The 17,752-nt window shown below is 46.3% G+C and overlaps 2 protein-coding genes across 12 annotated transcripts in view; one reads left to right on the forward strand and one right to left on the reverse strand.

The window, feature by feature from the left end:
• ADCY6 (adenylate cyclase 6) overlaps positions 1-2,552 on the forward strand; it is a 20,366-nt gene extending 17,814 nt beyond the window's left edge. For 8 of the 11 annotated variants that reach the window (XM_055085647.1, XM_055085648.1, XM_028491378.2 and 5 more), the window contains 2 exons: positions 69-419; positions 879-2,552. In XM_055085647.1, the coding sequence (XP_054941622.1) occupies positions 69-194 (126 nt within the window). In that variant the 3' untranslated portion in view covers positions 195-419; positions 879-2,552. The remainder of the gene's footprint in view (positions 1-68; positions 420-878) is intronic. The other 3 variants (XM_007107520.4, XM_028491384.2, XM_028491385.2) reach the window with 3 other exon arrangements.
• Positions 2,553-3,054: 502 nt separating this feature from the next.
• Positions 3,055-17,752, reverse strand: part of SPMIP11 (sperm microtubule inner protein 11) — a 25,907-nt gene continuing 11,209 nt past the window's right edge. Inside the window, exons 2-4 of the mRNA XM_024123026.1 lie at positions 5,884-6,006; positions 3,672-3,816; positions 3,055-3,239 (exon numbers count right to left, since the gene is read on the reverse strand). Of these exons, the coding sequence (XP_023978794.1) occupies positions 3,191-3,239; positions 3,672-3,816; positions 5,884-6,006 (317 nt within the window). The 3' untranslated portion in view covers positions 3,055-3,190. The remainder of the gene's footprint in view (positions 3,240-3,671; positions 3,817-5,883; positions 6,007-17,752) is intronic.

The following is a 17,752-nucleotide window of genomic DNA, read 5'->3' on the forward strand; positions in this document are numbered from 1 at the left end:
ACTCCTGCAAATCCAGCAGGAAGGACCCGGGGCTAACCAGGTCCCCCCCCCACCCCCCCCCCCCCCAGGTGACCACGGACCTGTACCAGGTTCTAGCGGCCAAGGGCTACCAGCTGGAGTGTCGAGGGGTGGTCAAGGTGAAGGGCAAGGGGGAGATGACCACCTACTTCCTCAATGGGGGCCCCAGCAGTTAGCAGGGCCCAGCTACAAATTCGGCTGAAAGGACCAAGGTGGGCATTTGAGTGGACTCTGTGCTCGCTGGGGGCGGCTGTGACAGGGGACGCTGAGCCTCCAGACCCTGCTGACCACAAAAGGGAACACCCCAGCAGGCTGTACTTGGACCATGCTCGTCTGCCCTCAGGCTGGTGAATGAGGGGATACCAAGAGGATTATCCAAGTGGCTTTCTTTCTTAACTGGGGTAGGGCTGTTTTCTCTCCTTTTTTCCAGCTTTTGGGAGCAGGGGAGGGGACAGCAGCAGAGGCAGGGCGACGTCTCCTGCCTGAGAGATTAAAATGGCAGCTTGCCACGCCCACCCTTTCCCTGTCTGTCTGGGCACTAGGCTCAGGGCTGGGGCCTTCCTTTCCCTCTTTTTCCTGGGAATATTTTGTATAAAGACTGGGGCAGGCTTGAAGAGTGCCTATTCCATCCTTGCCTTCCTTTGCTATGCCTGCATCCCCAGCATGGGTCCTGGCCACTCCCTACCCCAGCCAGGTCTCCCTCACAGACACAGGGCACGGGAGGGAGATGTTCTGGGGACCCAGCTCTGTCCATATTTCAGGGGAGTGTTTCCATTTGTCAAATCCTAGTCCCACGATCTGTCCCCAAAGGGGAACAAAGGGACTTCTGCCAGCTCAGATTAGCCCCGTTTCCTGCACAGCTCCAGGGAAAGGGGCATCTGGTCTCATTGGTACTGTGAAAACGCCCAGCCGGAGAGCAAGCGTGTGCGTGGGGATGTCAGAAGATCAGGAGCTGGATGTTCGCCTGCAGGTGCCAAAGAGAGCAGGCCGGCCAGGGACGGGGGTGGCGCCAGACTCTGATCCGAAGGTCAGGATCAGGCCGCTCTGCCCCAGCGCTCTCTTGCTGTCTGCTGCAAGGGGGCACGGAGCATCTCTACCCCTTCTGTTGCCAAATAGAAAAGGGCCAGGGCATGGAGGAAGATGACCCTGATCCCAAACCTGTCCTGCCAAGCCTCTGGCACTGGGGAGGGCCTGTGCGTCTGTGTAACCGTGCGCGCACGGTGGTGTGTGTGTGTGTGTGTGTGTGTGTGTGTGTGTGTGTGTGTGTCTGTCTGTCTGTCTGTCTTCCCGGTCTGTGTGTCTTTGCACTCCTGCTCTTGGCTCTCCACCCTGGGTTGCCTCTTTCTTGTGGGCCTCTGTCTTCTGGGAATAAGGCAGGATTTCTGGTTTCAAGGGGTGGAGAGAGATGCCCCTGTTGCACGGGAGTGGGATGGGGTGTGGTAGCAAGAGGCTGGCCCTGGGGAGAGGAGTCCTTTTTGTGCCAAATCCCTAAGTGCCGTTTGGGGGCCACGTGTGCAGCATGACTGTCTCCCTGCCTGGGGCCGGGACCCAAGCGCCTGCTTGAGGCCCGCAGTGCTCCTTGCACTTGAACTGTCTGGGGTTTGGTGGGCAGAGGCTCAGGAGTTTCCTGGGCTCCCCAGCTGGTGTCCTGGGATGTGGTATGCTTTGGGGCTGGGGTAACATGGGATCCCTCTGAGGACCCAGATTCTGGTACTAAGGGCTAGGGGAGGGGAACCTGGACCTCAGCCTTCCCCAGCCTTCAGCTTGAGCCTAGCGTGCTCCGGGCTCCCCAGTCCTCACGAAGCCTGCAAGAGCTGGCAGGAGGGTTAGGAGGGCTGGACCCTAGATTCCCTTCCTACCCCTGCCTGCCTTTTACCCTCTTCCCTGCAACCTCCTTGCCTCTGGACTGAATTAATTGGTGCCTTGGTTTCTCTGTCTGTACCTATTTAAGCCAGAGGCATTAGCCAGGATTCTGCTTGAAGATCGCTTTGTCTTTGAGGCGTTAGAGAGGCGGAGAAGAGAGGGTCCCAGAGTTGCTGGGTTTGGGGATTGGAAGGGGCAGGTGGTAGTCTTGCCCTTTCTCATGTCCTTTCTGACTCTAGCTCCTTGCAGAAGCCTGGTTTCTGGCTCGTACTGCCTGCTTTGGGGGAATCTTCATGCATCAACCAAATGGGCCATCAGTCACTTCATTAGCCAAGGCAGGAGAAGGGGAAAAGACTAGCTGGTCCAGACAGAAAGTCAGCTCCCCTTCCCTCAGCCACATCCCTGGACGGGAAGGTTCTGCGTGGGGTCCTGGGGTGGGGATGAGGCTGTGAGGAGACCAGAGTGGGAAGACTGCAGTCTTGGGTGACTTGTCTCTGCTTCTTGCCAGGTGGGAGGGGCCTGTCCACACCCTGGCTCCCTGTACCGCAGTGCCAGTCGTGTGCTTCCCCCGGGCTGACGTTGCCCCCTTCCTCGCCAGTTGGTGGGGGGGGAAGTCAGTGGATGGGAGGCCCATGGACTTTGGTTTTATAATGTAACCAGTGTGTGTGTGTATCGGGGTGGGGGGGAGGGTGTGTATACCATGTATTTCAGTGAAATATTTAATATATTTAAATATCAATAAAAATCAAACTCTTTGTAAAATTCCCTGTTCTCTGCAGCTGTTCTGGGCCTTGGGCTGGGTCAGAAGTGGCAGAGCCTGGGGTAGGAGGCAGGCCCCAGTCTGGGGGCTCTGTGGACCTCTCTCGTCTGTGATCGGAGGGCTTCCTCTGGTTTTCTCCTCGCCAAGGTGAAACCGCAGCATCTTCACAGAGCATGACTCCTCCAAGGCCTGTCAGCATCATGAGGAGCAGGGTGTCTTCCGAGATTCGTTACTCTGACCCCTGCCATGCATGAGCTCAGGAACCCCTGTGGTGGTCTTTCCAGTGCCCTGGCCCCTCCCAAACCAAACACCAAGTTCTGGCTCCTTCAGGAATCTCTCACAATCCTGATCTCACAGGAATTTGGGTATTGGAATAATTTCCCTCCCCCTCACTTCCAGTGCACACAAGTGACTTCTAGTCCAATCTGTTTATTCCATGTTCTCAATCCCCTCCTCCCATTAGTCAGCCATTGGAACCAGGACACCTCCCTCTTTCCCTCTTTGCCCTCCATCCAGAGTTTATCTTGTCCTTCTGCAAACACATCCTGCTCAATACAGACTGAAGTTTCTGTCATTGAGAATAGAGTGATCCATAAACCTGGAAAAGAGAGATAGGGTCTCAGATTCAGCCAGGTTAGGCTGGATGGGGGCGGGGGGGTGCTTAAACCTAGAATGGGCAGAGGTAGTGATGAAGAAGTGGGGCTACTGCCAATGGATGGTGGCTAGAGGGGTGCGAGGTGGCAGTGAAGGGAGCTGAAACACCCCAGGCCTCCCACAGGAGTGCTGTAGGTAACTTGTGTCTATTCAGAAGCCATGTCCATAAGGCAAAACGCAAAGACACAGACCAATCTTTAGTTCCTCTGAGTGCCACCACTGCCCAGATTCTGGGGCCAGTTGTCCCTGGTAAGACCAAAACTTCCTATTCCATTTCCCAACTCTGACTAGAAATGAAAGAGTCTCCCAGTGATTTCAGTGAGGGGAAGGAGCGATACTTTCCTTGATCTCCCCAGCCTCACCCTTCCAGCCTAACCTGGTCATTGGGCTTTTGATGAGGCAGTGGCGGGGGCTCCGGATCCATGGCATCGTTTCCTCTGGGCGCACTCCTGGATTGTGGGACCGCCAGAAGCTGAAGTTCTGAGCGTCAGTCAGGGGGACTCTGAAGACCTGATTGGGGACTGAATGGTTGGGGGAAGGGCAGGTTATCCAGTTTCTTAGAGTTGTCTGCTCCCTTTTGTGCCTCAGGGCATCACAAGCCCAGCCTAGCAACTGGGCCTGACCAGGTGCTGAGAAGTCCTGGAAATGCGGTCACCACGCTGAGTTCCACTTCTGGATTCCAGCATCTCGCACCCTTCGTGGTCAGTGGCATCAGTCTTGGTTCTTCCTGCTTCTACTATAAGCCCATCTCCAAGAGAGCTTTCCCCAAGTGCTAAGGTGGTGGAAAAACAAGTGGTCAACCCACTTGGTTTGTTTTCTTTCTTTCTTTGGCCGTGCTACACGGCTTGTGGGATCTTAGTTCCCCGACCAGGGATTGAACCCGGGCCCTCGGCAGTGAGAGCACAGAGTTCTAACCACCCAGCCCACTTGGAAAATGTGCAAGGTGAGTCTACTGGTTCTTTTTTTTCCCGCTTTGCTCATTTCAGGTAATTCTCTGAAATTTAGCAGTGATACTACCTCATGTTTGGATATTACTCATAAATATAATTTATCAAGTACCTGTTCTAAATGTTGTATTAGGTATTAAGCGTTTTTAAAATTTTGAAATAATACCAGACTTATCTAGATTTTCTTTTGTTTTGGATTTTCACTCTTTATTTATTTGAATAAATCTAATTATACCAGTGTATAAAATTTGTATATATATATTTATTTTTTTATTTTATTTTTTTGCGGTACTCGGGCCTCTCACTGTTGTGGCCTCCTCCCGTTGCGGAGCACAGGCTCCGGACGCGCAGGCTCAGCGGCCACGGCTCACGGGCCCAGCCGCTCCGCGGCATGTGGGATCTTCCCGGACCGGGGCACGAACCCGCGTCCCCTGCATCGGCAGGCGGACTCTCAACCACTGCACCACCAGGGAAGCCCTAAAATTTGTATGTCTTTAAAACATAAAATTATAGCCTAATATTCTGGCTGTATAGTCTGTGTAATCATTTTTTAAAAAATTCCTAATATACTATTGAGTAGATGTTATATTTTTCACTTAGTTGTTTTCCTATTAATCGATAAAAAGCTTTTAAAAAGTTTTGCTAGTAGAAATAACAGATATTCCTCTTCATGCGTATCTTTTTTAATTTCTGAAAGTATTTGTTTTTTTAAATTAAACTTTAATTTTGAGATAATGATAGATTCACATACAGTTGTAAGAAGTGAAATACAGAGATCTTGTGTACCCTTTAGCCATGTCCTCCTAGCCCCCACCATGGTAACATCTTGTAAAATTACAGCACTTCATTACAACCAGGGTATTAACATATTGATACAGAATGGTTCTACCACCACAGAATCCTGGAGTTGCCCTTTTATAGCCACATCCTCCTCCCTCCACCCCTTGGTAATCAATAATGTGCTTTTCAGTTCTATAATTTTGTCATTTTAAGAATGTTATATAAATGGCATCATACAGTATGGGATCTTTTTTGGGATTGGCTTTCTTTACATTGCAGAATTCCCTGGAGATTCCTCAGTATTTGCATGTATCAGTAGGTTGTCCTAGGTGCTTTTTTTTTTTTTTTTTTTTTTGTACATTTTCTCTAACTTTCACAAAAAATGCTACAGTATTATTCCGATTTTCAGATGATCCAGAGAGATTAAGTGGTTGAAGGAATTTGCCCAAGGTCACACGGCTTGTTTGGAGTTCAAACTCAGTTCAAATTCCAAAGCTTTGATCCTCACAGCAATTCTGTAAGATTGGTAGAGTAGGCATTTTCTGTTTTTTTGTTTTGTTTTTTTTTTTAAATAAACGAGGAAGCAGGTTAAAAAGGATAAGTGATTGCCCAAGGTGAGACACTTAAAAGAGACAGAAATAGTACTCACACCTGGATCTTCTGCTTCCAAGTCTGATTCAGTTTTTATTTTATCTTGCTTACCCCACCATTCAAGTCTACTTTCTCCTTCTCAGTCTCTTCTTGGCTCTTTTTGCCCCCATCCCCTGCTCTATAACAATGCCCCACCACACCCCAGCCATTCTTTAGGAACTCAGACACATCTTTTCTGCCCCTAGCATGTGACAAATCCAAGATACTTACATGTCTTTAACAACACCTTCCGTACAGCTTCCTGGTACCTTGTGTGGCTATTCTGGTGCACGGAATGATTCCCATTTTCTGAGATAATAAGGGGAAGCCTAGTGGGCTCTGGTTCTTTCCGGTCTGAAACGAGAGCAGAATTGCTCTGAGTACTTAGCAAATGGGGTTATTTGACTTTCTGAGTCTCTGGTCTCCATGTCAACCAGGCACAGGGCAGGGATCTCTCCAAGCCACTCACATCCGATTCTCAGGATCTCAGGAGTCAAATCAAAATGCCTGTGACAGAGGGGAGGGAGGGAGAACAGTGATCAGACCTTCCTCACTACTCTCTTGCTCCTCCCTGACTCCTGGGTTTTGAGTGGCCTCCTGCTAGAATCAGGATATTGACAACTACTTAGGGTTAGTGTAGGTGAAAAAGGCCCCTTGTCTGGATGGATTTTCCTTTCCTGATATTGGCATATTTGCAGAGCTTCAGTTGGTCTAAGAAGGGAAATTATGTTTAAGCTAAGTGTTGGAGGATAAGAAGGGATTCATGGGACATAGTAGTATCAGGAAGAGCATTTTGGGCAGCAAGATATCAAGTGCGTTAGAAGCGCTAGAGAGGTCTCAGCTTGCTGTTGATTTAGAGCTGGCCTAATGCTGGGTAAAGTGGAGAGGGACAGGGCCGGCAGCTGGAAAGGCAGTGTAGAGTAGGGTAGTGTAGACTTAGCATTCTTATGGGGGTTTAGGCATCTCCTCTGAAGCAAAATCTGTATCTTACAGTGACTGAAAAAAACAGACCTTCCTTACCCAGTGCTATGGTCTGAATGTTCCCATCCCCCCCAAATTCACAAGATGAAAACTTAATGCCCAAGGTAATGGTATTTGGAGGGGTGGGGCCTTTGGGATGTGATTCATGAGGGCAGAGCCCTCATGAATGGAATTAGTGCCCTTGTAAAAGAGACCTGAGAGAGCTTCCTTGCCCCTTCTGCCATGTGAGGAAACAATAAGAAGTCTGCAGCCTGGAAGCGGGCCCTCACGTGGCATCCTGATCCTGGACTTCCAGCCTCCAGAAATGTGAGAAATAAATTTCTGTTGTTTATAAGCCACCCAGTCTACGGTATTTTGTTATAGCAGCCTGAATGGACTAAGATACCCAGCGTCTTGTGTAGCGAGGCCATGGGCAAAGAGTTTTGGTAGGCCAATCAACACATCTTCTTCAGACTTTGAATCAAAGATTGGGGTTGCAAAGAAGCTGGGACCATGTAAAGTCTTTTTCTACTGACGGAAGTTGGGGCAGTGAAGCTGCATCTTGTTTCGAGCAGCAGTATCCGGGGCCCAGTGTCCTTGGTGCCAGCAGTGCCACCACAGCATCGAATGCAGTGGTGTCTGTGCCCAGCCAGGTCTGCAGCATGATTCTGAACATTGTTTCTGGTTACCCTCTGCCAAGCTTTCTTCTCTGTTCCTTCTACAATTTTTATGTGTTTCCCAATATTCCTTTTTTTATAAACTACTTCATTGTATAACAGACATAGAAAAAGTTGTATATATTTAATATATACAACTTAATGAGTTTGGAGATAAGTATACACCTGTGAAACCATCACCACAATCTATGCCACAAACATATACATCACCTCCAAAAATCTCCTCCCACCCTCTTTGTTTATTGTTGTTATTATTTTTTTGACAAGAACATCTAACATAAGCTCTAATCTCTTAGCGAAGTTTTAAGTATATAACACAGTATTAACTATAGGCTCCGTGCTGTACAGTAGACCTCTAGGACTTACTCATCTTGCATAACTGAAATTTTGTACCCTTTGATAACTACCTCCCTGTTTCTTCCTCCCCCCAGCCTCTGGCAACCACCGTTTTATTTTCTGCTTCTATGAGTTTGATTATTTTAGATTCCTCATACAAGTGGTATCATGTAGTATTTGTCCTGTGTCTGGCTTATTTATTTCACTTAGCATAATGTCTTCCAGATTCATCCATGTTGTTGCAAATGGCAGGATTTCCTTTTTTTTTAAGGCTGAATAATATTCCATTGTATGCATATACCACATTTTAAAAATTCAGGGACTTCCCTGATGGTCCAGTGGTTAAGACTCCGCCCTCCCAATGCAGGGGGCCAGGGTTCAATTACCTGGTTAGGGAACTAGATCCCTCACGCCGCAGCTAAGAGCCTGCATGCCACAACTAAAAATGATCCCGCATGCCGCAACGAAGATCTCGCATACAGCAACGAAGACCCCGTGTGCCGCAACTAAGACCTGGTGCAGCCAAATAAATATTTTAAAAAAATAATAAAATTTTAAAAAATAAAATAAATAAAAAACCCATTCATGAGCTGATGGACATTTATGTTGCTTCCATATCTTGGCTGTTGTGAATAATGCTGCAACGAATATGAGAGTGCAGATATCTCTTTGAGATCGTGATTTCAATTCCTTTCAGGATATATATATCAGCAGTGGGATTTCTGGATCATATGGTAGTTCTATTAATTTCTTGAGAAATCACCTTACTGTTTTCTATAGTGGCTGCACCCATTTGCATTCCCACCACAGTGCACATGGATTCCCTTTTTTCCTCACCAATGCTGGTTATCTTTTGTGGGTTTTTTGATTATAGCCACTTTAACAGGTATGAGGTGACATTGCGGTTTTAATTTGCATTTCCCTCATGATTAGATGTTACGCATCTTTTCATATACCTGTTGGCCATTTGTGTGTCTTCTTTGGAGAAATGTCTGTTCAGATCCTCTGCCCATTTTTTAGTTGGATTTTCTTTTTTTTTTTTTTTTGCTATTGAGTTATAGGAATTCCTTATATATTTTGGATATTAACCCTTTATCAAATATATGGTTTGCAAGTATTTTCCCCCGGTTTTACTTTGCATTTCCCTCATGATTAGATGTTAAGCATCTTTTCATATACCTGTTGGCCATTTGTGTGTCTTCTTTGGAGAAATGTCTGTTCAGATCTTCTGCCCATTTTTTAGTTGGATTTTCTTTTTTTTTTTTTTTTTTGCTATTGAGTTATAGGAATTCCTTATATATTTTGGATATTAACCCTTTATCAAATATATGGTTTGCAAGTATTTTCCCCCATACTATAGGTTGCCTTTTCATTTTGCTGATTGTTTCCTTTGCTGTGCAGAAGCTTTTTAGTTTGATGTAATCCCACCAATATTCTTTTAATAAATTCATGTTCTGCTTGAATAAGCTAGATTTGGCTTGCATCTCAGAATCCTGGGCTTGTCAGGAACTGGGTCAAAATTTGCCGTTCTCTCTTGAAATTGTTGAGATAGCTGACTCACCTCTGGTGGATGGTGGGGATGCGCCCTCTGTTTTAATTAATTAATTAATTAATTTTTGGCTGCGTTGGGTCTTTGTTGTGGTGCGCGGGCTTCTCATTGCGGTGGCTTCTCTTGTTGTGGAGCAGAGGCTCTAGGCGCGCAGGCTTCAGTAGCTGTGGCGCACGGGCTCAGTAGTTGTGGCTCGCGGGCTCTAGAGCACAGGCTCAGTAGTTGTGGTGCACGGGCTTAGTAGCCCTGCGGCATGTGGGATCTTCCCGGACCAGGGCTCGAACCCATGTCCCCTGCATTGGCAGGCAGATTCTTAACCGCTGTGCCACCTCTGTTTTATAGTCCTTCCCCAGCTCCCGCTTTTCCCCTTCATCCTGCTTGGCCCCACACATTCGTCATCATCTGTCCCTCCACACTCCCTTTTGCACTCCAGTGGAAATCTCCTTTCACATTCTCTGAGACAATGACATTACCAGAGTGGGACACTGTTTGAATCCCCTCCCTTGACAGTCGAGGGCTTGGGCAGGTGGAAGCCTGGACTGAACCAGGGGCTGAATTTACTTCATCACAGGTTATAGCAATGAGGGGCCATTTCCTAGAAGCAGTGTCATTTGAGTTTGGTCGTTTGACTTTGGGCTAAGTGAAGGTGTCAGAATGTCTACGGCCAAGTAAGTGTAGACTGAGATGAATGAGCAAGAGCTTATCCCTAGTGGGCAATGGGACCTGGACTACAAGTCATTACTGGTCTGGGTGCCGGTGACACTGGGAGCGCTTTAGCGGGTCCCGAGGCCTCAGACTGTCCTTTAGGGTACAGCCAGATGATGCTCTCTATTATCTCAGTTTCCAAGTAGTAGTCTTCCAGCTTACTGTATGGGTTACTGTGTGCTTGGAGGTGTATTGGACAGTATCAGCCACTTGGATGCCTTCCTCTTGAATCAAGCACCAGTTGGCATATTCCTCGGATCAGTATTTGGCGAGCTGGAAGATATTTTTGGTAACCCGTAGCTTCTGCAAGCTGCCAAGTTTTGGAAGCCACCTGAGGTGAAGGGTGGTGATGAGTAGGTGGGAACCATGCCACAGCTACTTGTGAAAGGGCATGTCTGGGTAGAGGGTTGCAATGAACTCCTTGTAACTCCACCATGGCAAGGGAGATGAATCCATCATTTTGTTGGCAGATGGTATAACAGAGGTTCTTCACACACCCAGTTAAAACTATACTCCAGGGCTTCCCTGGTGGCGCAGTGGTTGAGAGTCCGCCTGCCGATGCAGGGGACACGGGTTCGTGCCCCGGTCCGGGAAGATCCCACATGCCGCGGAGCGGCTGGGCCCGTGAGCCATGGCCGCTGAGCCTGCGCGTCCGGAGCCTGTGCTCCGCAACGGGAGAGGCCACAGCAGTGAGAGGCCCGCGTACTGCAAAAAAAAAAAAAAAAAAAAAAGTACTATACTCCATATGTTTTTTTGTGATAAATAGATATGAAGGGCCCTGACACTTTCTTCTTGAGCCAGGCCATAAATTAGGAGTTGCCGTAAGACCAGATTTAATGCTTTGAATGGACCATGAAGGACATATGGGGTAGTGCAAAAGTACTTGGGTGGATCGTCTACTTTTCCAAATTTATGTTGCAGATTTCTCAATAGTATAAGCTTCCCAGGGCCACTGGGATGGTCACAAAATCTTAGTTTTCCACTGCTTTGCCCATTGACTCTGTTAGCTGGAACTGGGGGCTGATTGGCCACAATGTTTTCAGGCTGAAGAATTTTTAGAATGGGTCTACCTCAGTGGCTCCCAGAATTCTGACTTTCAGGTTAGGGTATTTGCCTGTCTGTTCCAGATTCTGAGTACCTAGTGGTGATAATATCTAACAGACATTACTTGCAGTTGTCTTGAAGTTGGTGTCACTGCAAGCAGAGTAATACCACCCTGACTAGAAATTTATACAAGATCAGTTTGAGAGAAAATGTTGTGGTACTGTAGGTAAAATATGACTCCTGTCTAAGAGGTCGTATCAGCTGTGGGGCATTAATCCCTCCAAGTTGAGTGGCGCGTTAACATGGATTGAAATTGGCTCAAGTATGTTTTGAAGGCTATCTTGCACTTATTGTCTTTCCTGAGATAAGGAAATAGTGCTTTGGGAGGAAGTGGACAAGAGCATAAACCCAGGGAACCAGACCAATTCCCAGGGCACATTTTACATATGGGGACAGTTCCTTTGCCTCCAAAAATATCTTCCTCAAAGTGGTGCACTTGTTCAGGATTCTGAACACAGGGGAGGTGGAGGGGGCACGAGATAACAGAGAGGCTTAATGCTGGTTGCAGACTGCTGATGTAAAATGGACTTCATGGATATTCTAGAGATAACAACAATAAAAAGGGCTAATAATTAGTGAATGTGCTCAGCACAACTATAAAAGGTAGGTACTGTTACTATCTTATTTTGTAAATGGAGAAACAGAGGCCCAGAGAAGTTCAGTGATTTGCCCAAGGTCACATAACTAGCATATGGCAGAGACATGAGTTTAACCCAAGCAGTTTGGCTCCAGAGCCCATGCTGTTAACCACCGCATTAAACTGGCTCTTGGAATCATCTCATCAGGCCTTCCAGGAAAGACCAAGGACTAAGGAAAAACATGAACTGATGGAACTAGCCTCTTAATGGGCTCCCCTGTGTACAGCTCAATGGGGGCCTTGTCAAGGGTGTCTGCTCAACTTGGAGAAGCCTTGAGTTGGGAGAGAGACATGATGATATTACCTTGTTCTAGAGGCAGATCCCTGCCTCCCTGAGATTCACTGAATCGTGGAATATCATTTCCTATGGCCAGCATCGAGGGAGCAGAGAGGACTGGAACCTGGTGGGCCAGTCTTCAGTGGATTAGATCAGTCCCAGTGAGGAAAACCTGTGGGGAAATGCCAAGCCCCTGTGGAAAAAGTGGTCTCTCTGCTGCAATACAGACACAGTCATCCACCTTGGAGGTGCCCACTCCCTAGGCTTTGGCAGATTGTAGCTGTGAGTAGCTTGAGTACCTTCTCCCTTCTGGTTTCAGGTGGATGGGGATGATGGTCTACAGTGGCTATGAGACATATGAGTGTTTCCAAAATACATTTCTGTAACTTCAGTATGTTTATCCATTTAGAAAGGCAGAGGGGCTCAGAGGTTTTGGCCAGTTCACTCTTGGCTGAATTGTGCCATGCATGCTCCTGTTTGAAAAGCCAGAACGACAGTGCCCTCTGCTGGAGTCTAAGTGGCATCTCCAGCTGTCTCCTAATAGCGGGTCACCAAACAGGCAGCTAGGAGAGGTCAGGAGAACTAGGAGACTGAGCAGAGGACATTCCAATTAGGGTGGGGAAAACCACCTATGGGATCCCTTTGACACGATCCAGAAAATGAGAATACAAGTGATATATGCTCGGCTTTTACCAAAGATTTGAGATTTACTTTTTCTTTGAAGAGATTCATTTGGAGGTAAGAGCAACTTGGAGGACTCATTAGTGAATTCCTCTGGGAGAAGGAATGATAAAGGCAGCAGTGGAGGAAGATGGAGTGAGGCCCTTTGGATGTGCAGAGCTTGGAGCTCATCGTGTCTGTGGCTGGAGGACAGTCACTAGAGAGTCTGGCAGGGAGAGGTCATTTGTTTCAAGCCAAGAATAAGCATAAGCACTATTAACCACCCACCCCCATCGATTTGCCTCTGAGACACCTGTCAGTGGGCAGTGCCCTGAGTGTAGATTTGTGTTAGGATGATGTCTAGCTTGACCACGGGTTTTCATATAACAAGGCAAGGGAGTTGTCTCAGCAACGGGCCAAAAAAAGGGGATTTTTCTGAAATTCTGACACTCCTGGACCAAGAGGAGTGTCCAGGTATGCCGCTAAGAGTAGGTGGGAGAACAGGGTTCAAAGCAGGTGGTGAGATAGATTCAGCAAAGAAAAGGACAGATATATGGCCATGCTCCCCTGGGCAGGACAGAGAAGGGAAAGCTTAGACACTCAAGGTGAATGAACACAGGAAGCTGGGCTGAACTTGCAGGGAAAACTAGTAGTATTATCAGGAAGGGTGAGTCTGGGAGGGGCAGGAATCTACTGATTAGTAGACAAGAGAGTTCTGGTCGCTGGTCAGGGATGCTCTTCTGTGGGTGGCTGCAATTGACCAGGCTCTTTCAGGGCCTGGATGAGCTATCCTTTGAAGCCAGCTAGCATTTTTTGCTTCTCAAGGAATCTTATGGTTAAAAATATTGCTTTCCATGGGAATTCCCTAGCGATCCAGTGGTTAGGATCGGTACTTTCACTGCCAAGGGCCCAGGTTCAATTCCAGGTTGGGGAACTAAGATCCCACAAGCTGTGCGGCCAAAAAAAAAAAAAATTACATATATGTGTGTGTGTGTGTGTGTGTGTATTGTTTTTCAGGTACCCTATCCTGGCAAGTACGGTTTTTTTTTTGCGGTACGCGGGCCTCTCACTGTGTGGCCTCTCCCGTTGTGGAGCACAGGCTCCGGACGCGCAGGCTCCGGACGCGCAGGCTCAGCGGCCATGGCTCACGGACCCAGCCCCTCCGCGGCATGTGGGACCTTCCCAGACCGGGGCACGAACCCGTGTCGCCTGCATCGGCAGGCGGACTCTCAACCACTGCGCCACCAGGGAAGCCCCCTGGCAAGTATTTTTTGAGTAGCAGAACAAAGATATTACAGTCAGAGGAAAGGTATATATTCCATGTGTAAATAATAACTTACCTATTATGGTTTATTACTTTTCTTCCAATCATCTGTTGTACAGTTTTATGTGCTAGGTCTTAGCTGTATTACATACATTATATAATTTAATCTCCACAACAAATCTAGAAGGAAGGCATTATTATCTCCATTTACAAGTGAGGAAACAGGCACTCGGAATTTGCTTAGCGAGTTAGCTCCATGAATCTGAACAACTTTGAGTACCTGATAAAAATGAGTTTCTGAAGTCAAGGATAGACCAAAGTATGCTCTCCACACCCAGTTTTCCTCTTTGGTTTTTCTATTTTGGTTCTTTATCAGGAGGAAAAGAAAGGAAGGAGGCAGAGACTGGCAGAATATTTAGTTACCTGTGTTGACTCATGACTATGAGTTTTCATTATGACTATAATAAGGAAAGCTTGAGTGGGCCCTCACATCTACTAGAAGGGAAAAAAAACTTTCTTCAAAGAAAAATTGTTAATGACTTAAAAATATCATCATAGTATGCGTTAAGAATGAGAAGTGTTAATAAGTTCATTTTAATGGTTGCTGTTAAAGCTCTCACTGAAGGGCCAAGTAAGAGTGTGGTTGATTTGAGCATGGAGAACAGGTTGAAGTGCTAGTACAGGGGGAGAGAAAAAGGTCAAGCCACTTGAGTGAATGTATTAACAAGGTGAAATCAGCCAGAAAGAGAGCAGGGCCAGAGAATCATTCTGAAGACAAGTGTGAGTGACAAATTAGAGTCCTGCAAGATCACATGGAACGGAGGGTGAGCACAGTCAGGAACTGTGTGTTCCTTGAATTGATGAATGGAGAAATTGGGATTAGGAAGACTTGGGTAAGAAAGGTGGATGGATGTTGTTTTCTAAGAGCCAAACAGAATGCTGTATTTTCTCCATACATACTTTCCCAAACCAGTTCTGAAGTAATAGAAAGGTATGAGCCAAGTGCCCTGTTATGGTGGTCCACATTCCCAAATATCTGCCAGCTGACATATTGCAAGCAACCTCAGCAGCACCAGGATTCAGAAGCAGGTGAGCTCTGTTGCACTTTCCTGTTGATATGTTAAATAAGATGAAAGCTAAGAGCTTACCGTTTAATTTAGCAACATCACCCTGGATATGAGCATTGGTGACTAGACACATAAGAAGTTTCAGTGGAGTGGTAGGGGCAAAAGCCTGATCGGCATGGGTTCAAGAGAGTCTGGCAGGATATTTAGAGACAGAAAGACCAGACAACTCTTTTGAAGAATTTTTCTGTATGGGGGGTGGGCAGGGAAATAGGATGTAGGGCTTTAAGATGCAAGAAATTATAGCATGAATGTATGTAGATAGGAATAGCCAGAGATAGAAAAACTGATGCAATAGAGTGTGAAGAATATTGGAGTAGTGTCCTTGAATAATCAACAGTATGAGATCTGATGCACAAGTGGAGGGGTTGGTCTTAACAAGTGTGTAGACCATTCACTCATTATAATAAGACATATACAGGCACAGATGCAGGTAGATGGATAGACATGATTTTGTGAGAGGTTATAGAAATTATCTTCCAGTGGCTTCTGTTTTCACTGTGAAATAGAAGGAAAGTCATTATGTGAGAGTGAGGATAGGAGATGAGGTGTTAGAGGTTTGAGGAAAGAGAAGGTACGAAGTGGCCTTCAGGAGAGTGAGAGAATGCATAGAACAAGGAAATGTAGTCTGACTTCTGGGTAGCCCTAGAGGCCCACTTGAGTTTAGTGATCAGGAATTTAAAGTGAGGCCAATCAGCATGGTTGTTTTTCTCTTGTCGATGAGTATAAACTACTTTTTCCAGGAGTTTTGGTATAATCAGGACTGGGAAAGGGGAGAAGGTGGTGGAGAAAGAAATGGGGACAGTAGCTTGAGGGGACAACTTGGTCCCAAGAGAGGATTCTTTTTTTTCCCCAGGTGGAATGATTACAGCACATTTGTATACTTATGGAAATGATCTGGGAAGAGGGAAAAAACTGAGGCAGAGGGGTATAATTACAGGAGCAAAATCCTTGAGGAAAGTGTAGATGAGATCCAGTACACAAATGGAGTCAGTTCATTCATTGTACCAGAGGGAAGGTATAAATGCAGTGGAATGTTAGATGTGATGATGGAAGGCCTCTTGATTGCTTCTATTTTTAGTTAAATAAGGAGCAAGGAAGTTATTAGCTCAGAGTGAGGATCGAGAGGGGATTTTAGAGATTTGAGGAGAGAGGGGGAGTTGCCTTGAGGAGTGGGAGAGTGGCTAGGGAAATATAATAGGATTTTCAGGAAGTCCCAAGTGCTCACTTGAGGTTTGTGGTTATGGTACTAATCATTCTAGGAAGACTAGATGTCCTAGGAGGAGGGCCAAATACACATACCTTTCTCTTCATAGGTTTCCCTGGAGCTCCACACTCCAACTCCCTGGAGTTTCATAGCCTTATCTTGAACTTCTAGAGTCAGCCTATGTGCCCTGGAGCTTGGCCATGTGGTCCCAGACTTCAGCTCCTGGGCAGCTCAAGTGGCTTCAAGGGAATACTACGAATAGAACATAATTACTATTGCATGGAATTTTCAGGAGGAAGTCTGAATAACATGGTTGAAGCCAAACTTGGCAGAGGGTAGCCAAGTTCCCTGAATGTCTTTGTGCATAGATATTTCAGGATGTGCACAAGTAAAATGACTTGTCAAGAACCTACATGTGCTGCCACTTGAGGGCAAAAGACACACATAGACTGAAAGTGATGGGATGGAAAAAGATATTTCATGCAAATGGAAATGACAAGAAAGCAGGTGTAGCAATACTCACACCAGACAAAATAGACTTTAAAACAAAGTCCATAAAGAAAGACAAAGAAGAATACTATATAATGATAAAGGAATGATTATATTATGAGAAGAGGATATTACACTTGTTAACATATATGCACCCAATATAGGAGCACCTAAATACATAAAACAAATACTAACAGACAATAAAGGGAGAAATTGACAGGAATACAACAATAGTAGGAGACTTTAATACCTCACTGACATCAATGGACAGATCTTCCAGACAGAAAATCAATAATGCAACAGAGATCCTAAATGACACAATAAAACAGTTGGACTTAATTTATATCTACAAGACACTACATCCAAAACAAAACAAAAACAAACAAACAAACAAAACCCAGAATACACATTCTTTTCAAGTCACATGGAACATTCTCTAGGATAGACCATATAAAGGACACAAAACAAGACTCAACAAATTTAAGAGGATAGAAATTATTTCAAGCATCTTTTCTGACCATAACAGTATGAAACTAGAAATCAACCACAGAAGGAAAAATGAGAAAAAATGGCTTGTCAGAAATGGGAGATGAGTTACAGGGTTCTGGCTGGGATGCAGTGAAAGCAGTCTGTGATCAAAGTGGGATTTGGAAGTGCTTTGTTATGGTTTTAGCCTTGAATTCCTTCTAGATTTTGAAATTTGCTCTTATGAGGATGAAGCTCTTGCCTCAGCTCTATACATGGCTGGCTCATTCTCATTCTTCACGGTGTGGCTCAAACATTACCTCCTTGATTACTGTCTAAAGTGGGCCTCTCAGGCTTCCCTGGTGGCACAGTGGTTAAGGATCTGCCTGCCAATGCAGGGGACATGGGTTCGAGCCCTGGTCCGGGAAGATCCCACATGCCCCGGAGCAACTAAGCCCATGCACAACAACTGCTGAGCCTGCACTCTAGAGCCTGAGAGCCACAACTACTGAGCCTGCGTGCCACAACTACTGAAGCCTGCGTGCCTAGAGCCCATGCTCTGCAACAACAGAAGCCACCACAGTGAGAAGCCTGTGCACTGCAATGAAGAGTAGCCCCCGCTTGCCTCAACTAGAGAAAGCCCGCA

Source organism: Physeter macrocephalus, chromosome 6 (genome assembly GCF_002837175.3).
Source record: "Physeter macrocephalus isolate SW-GA chromosome 6, ASM283717v5, whole genome shotgun sequence".
NCBI classification, from domain to species: Eukaryota; Metazoa; Chordata; class Mammalia; order Artiodactyla; family Physeteridae; genus Physeter; species Physeter macrocephalus.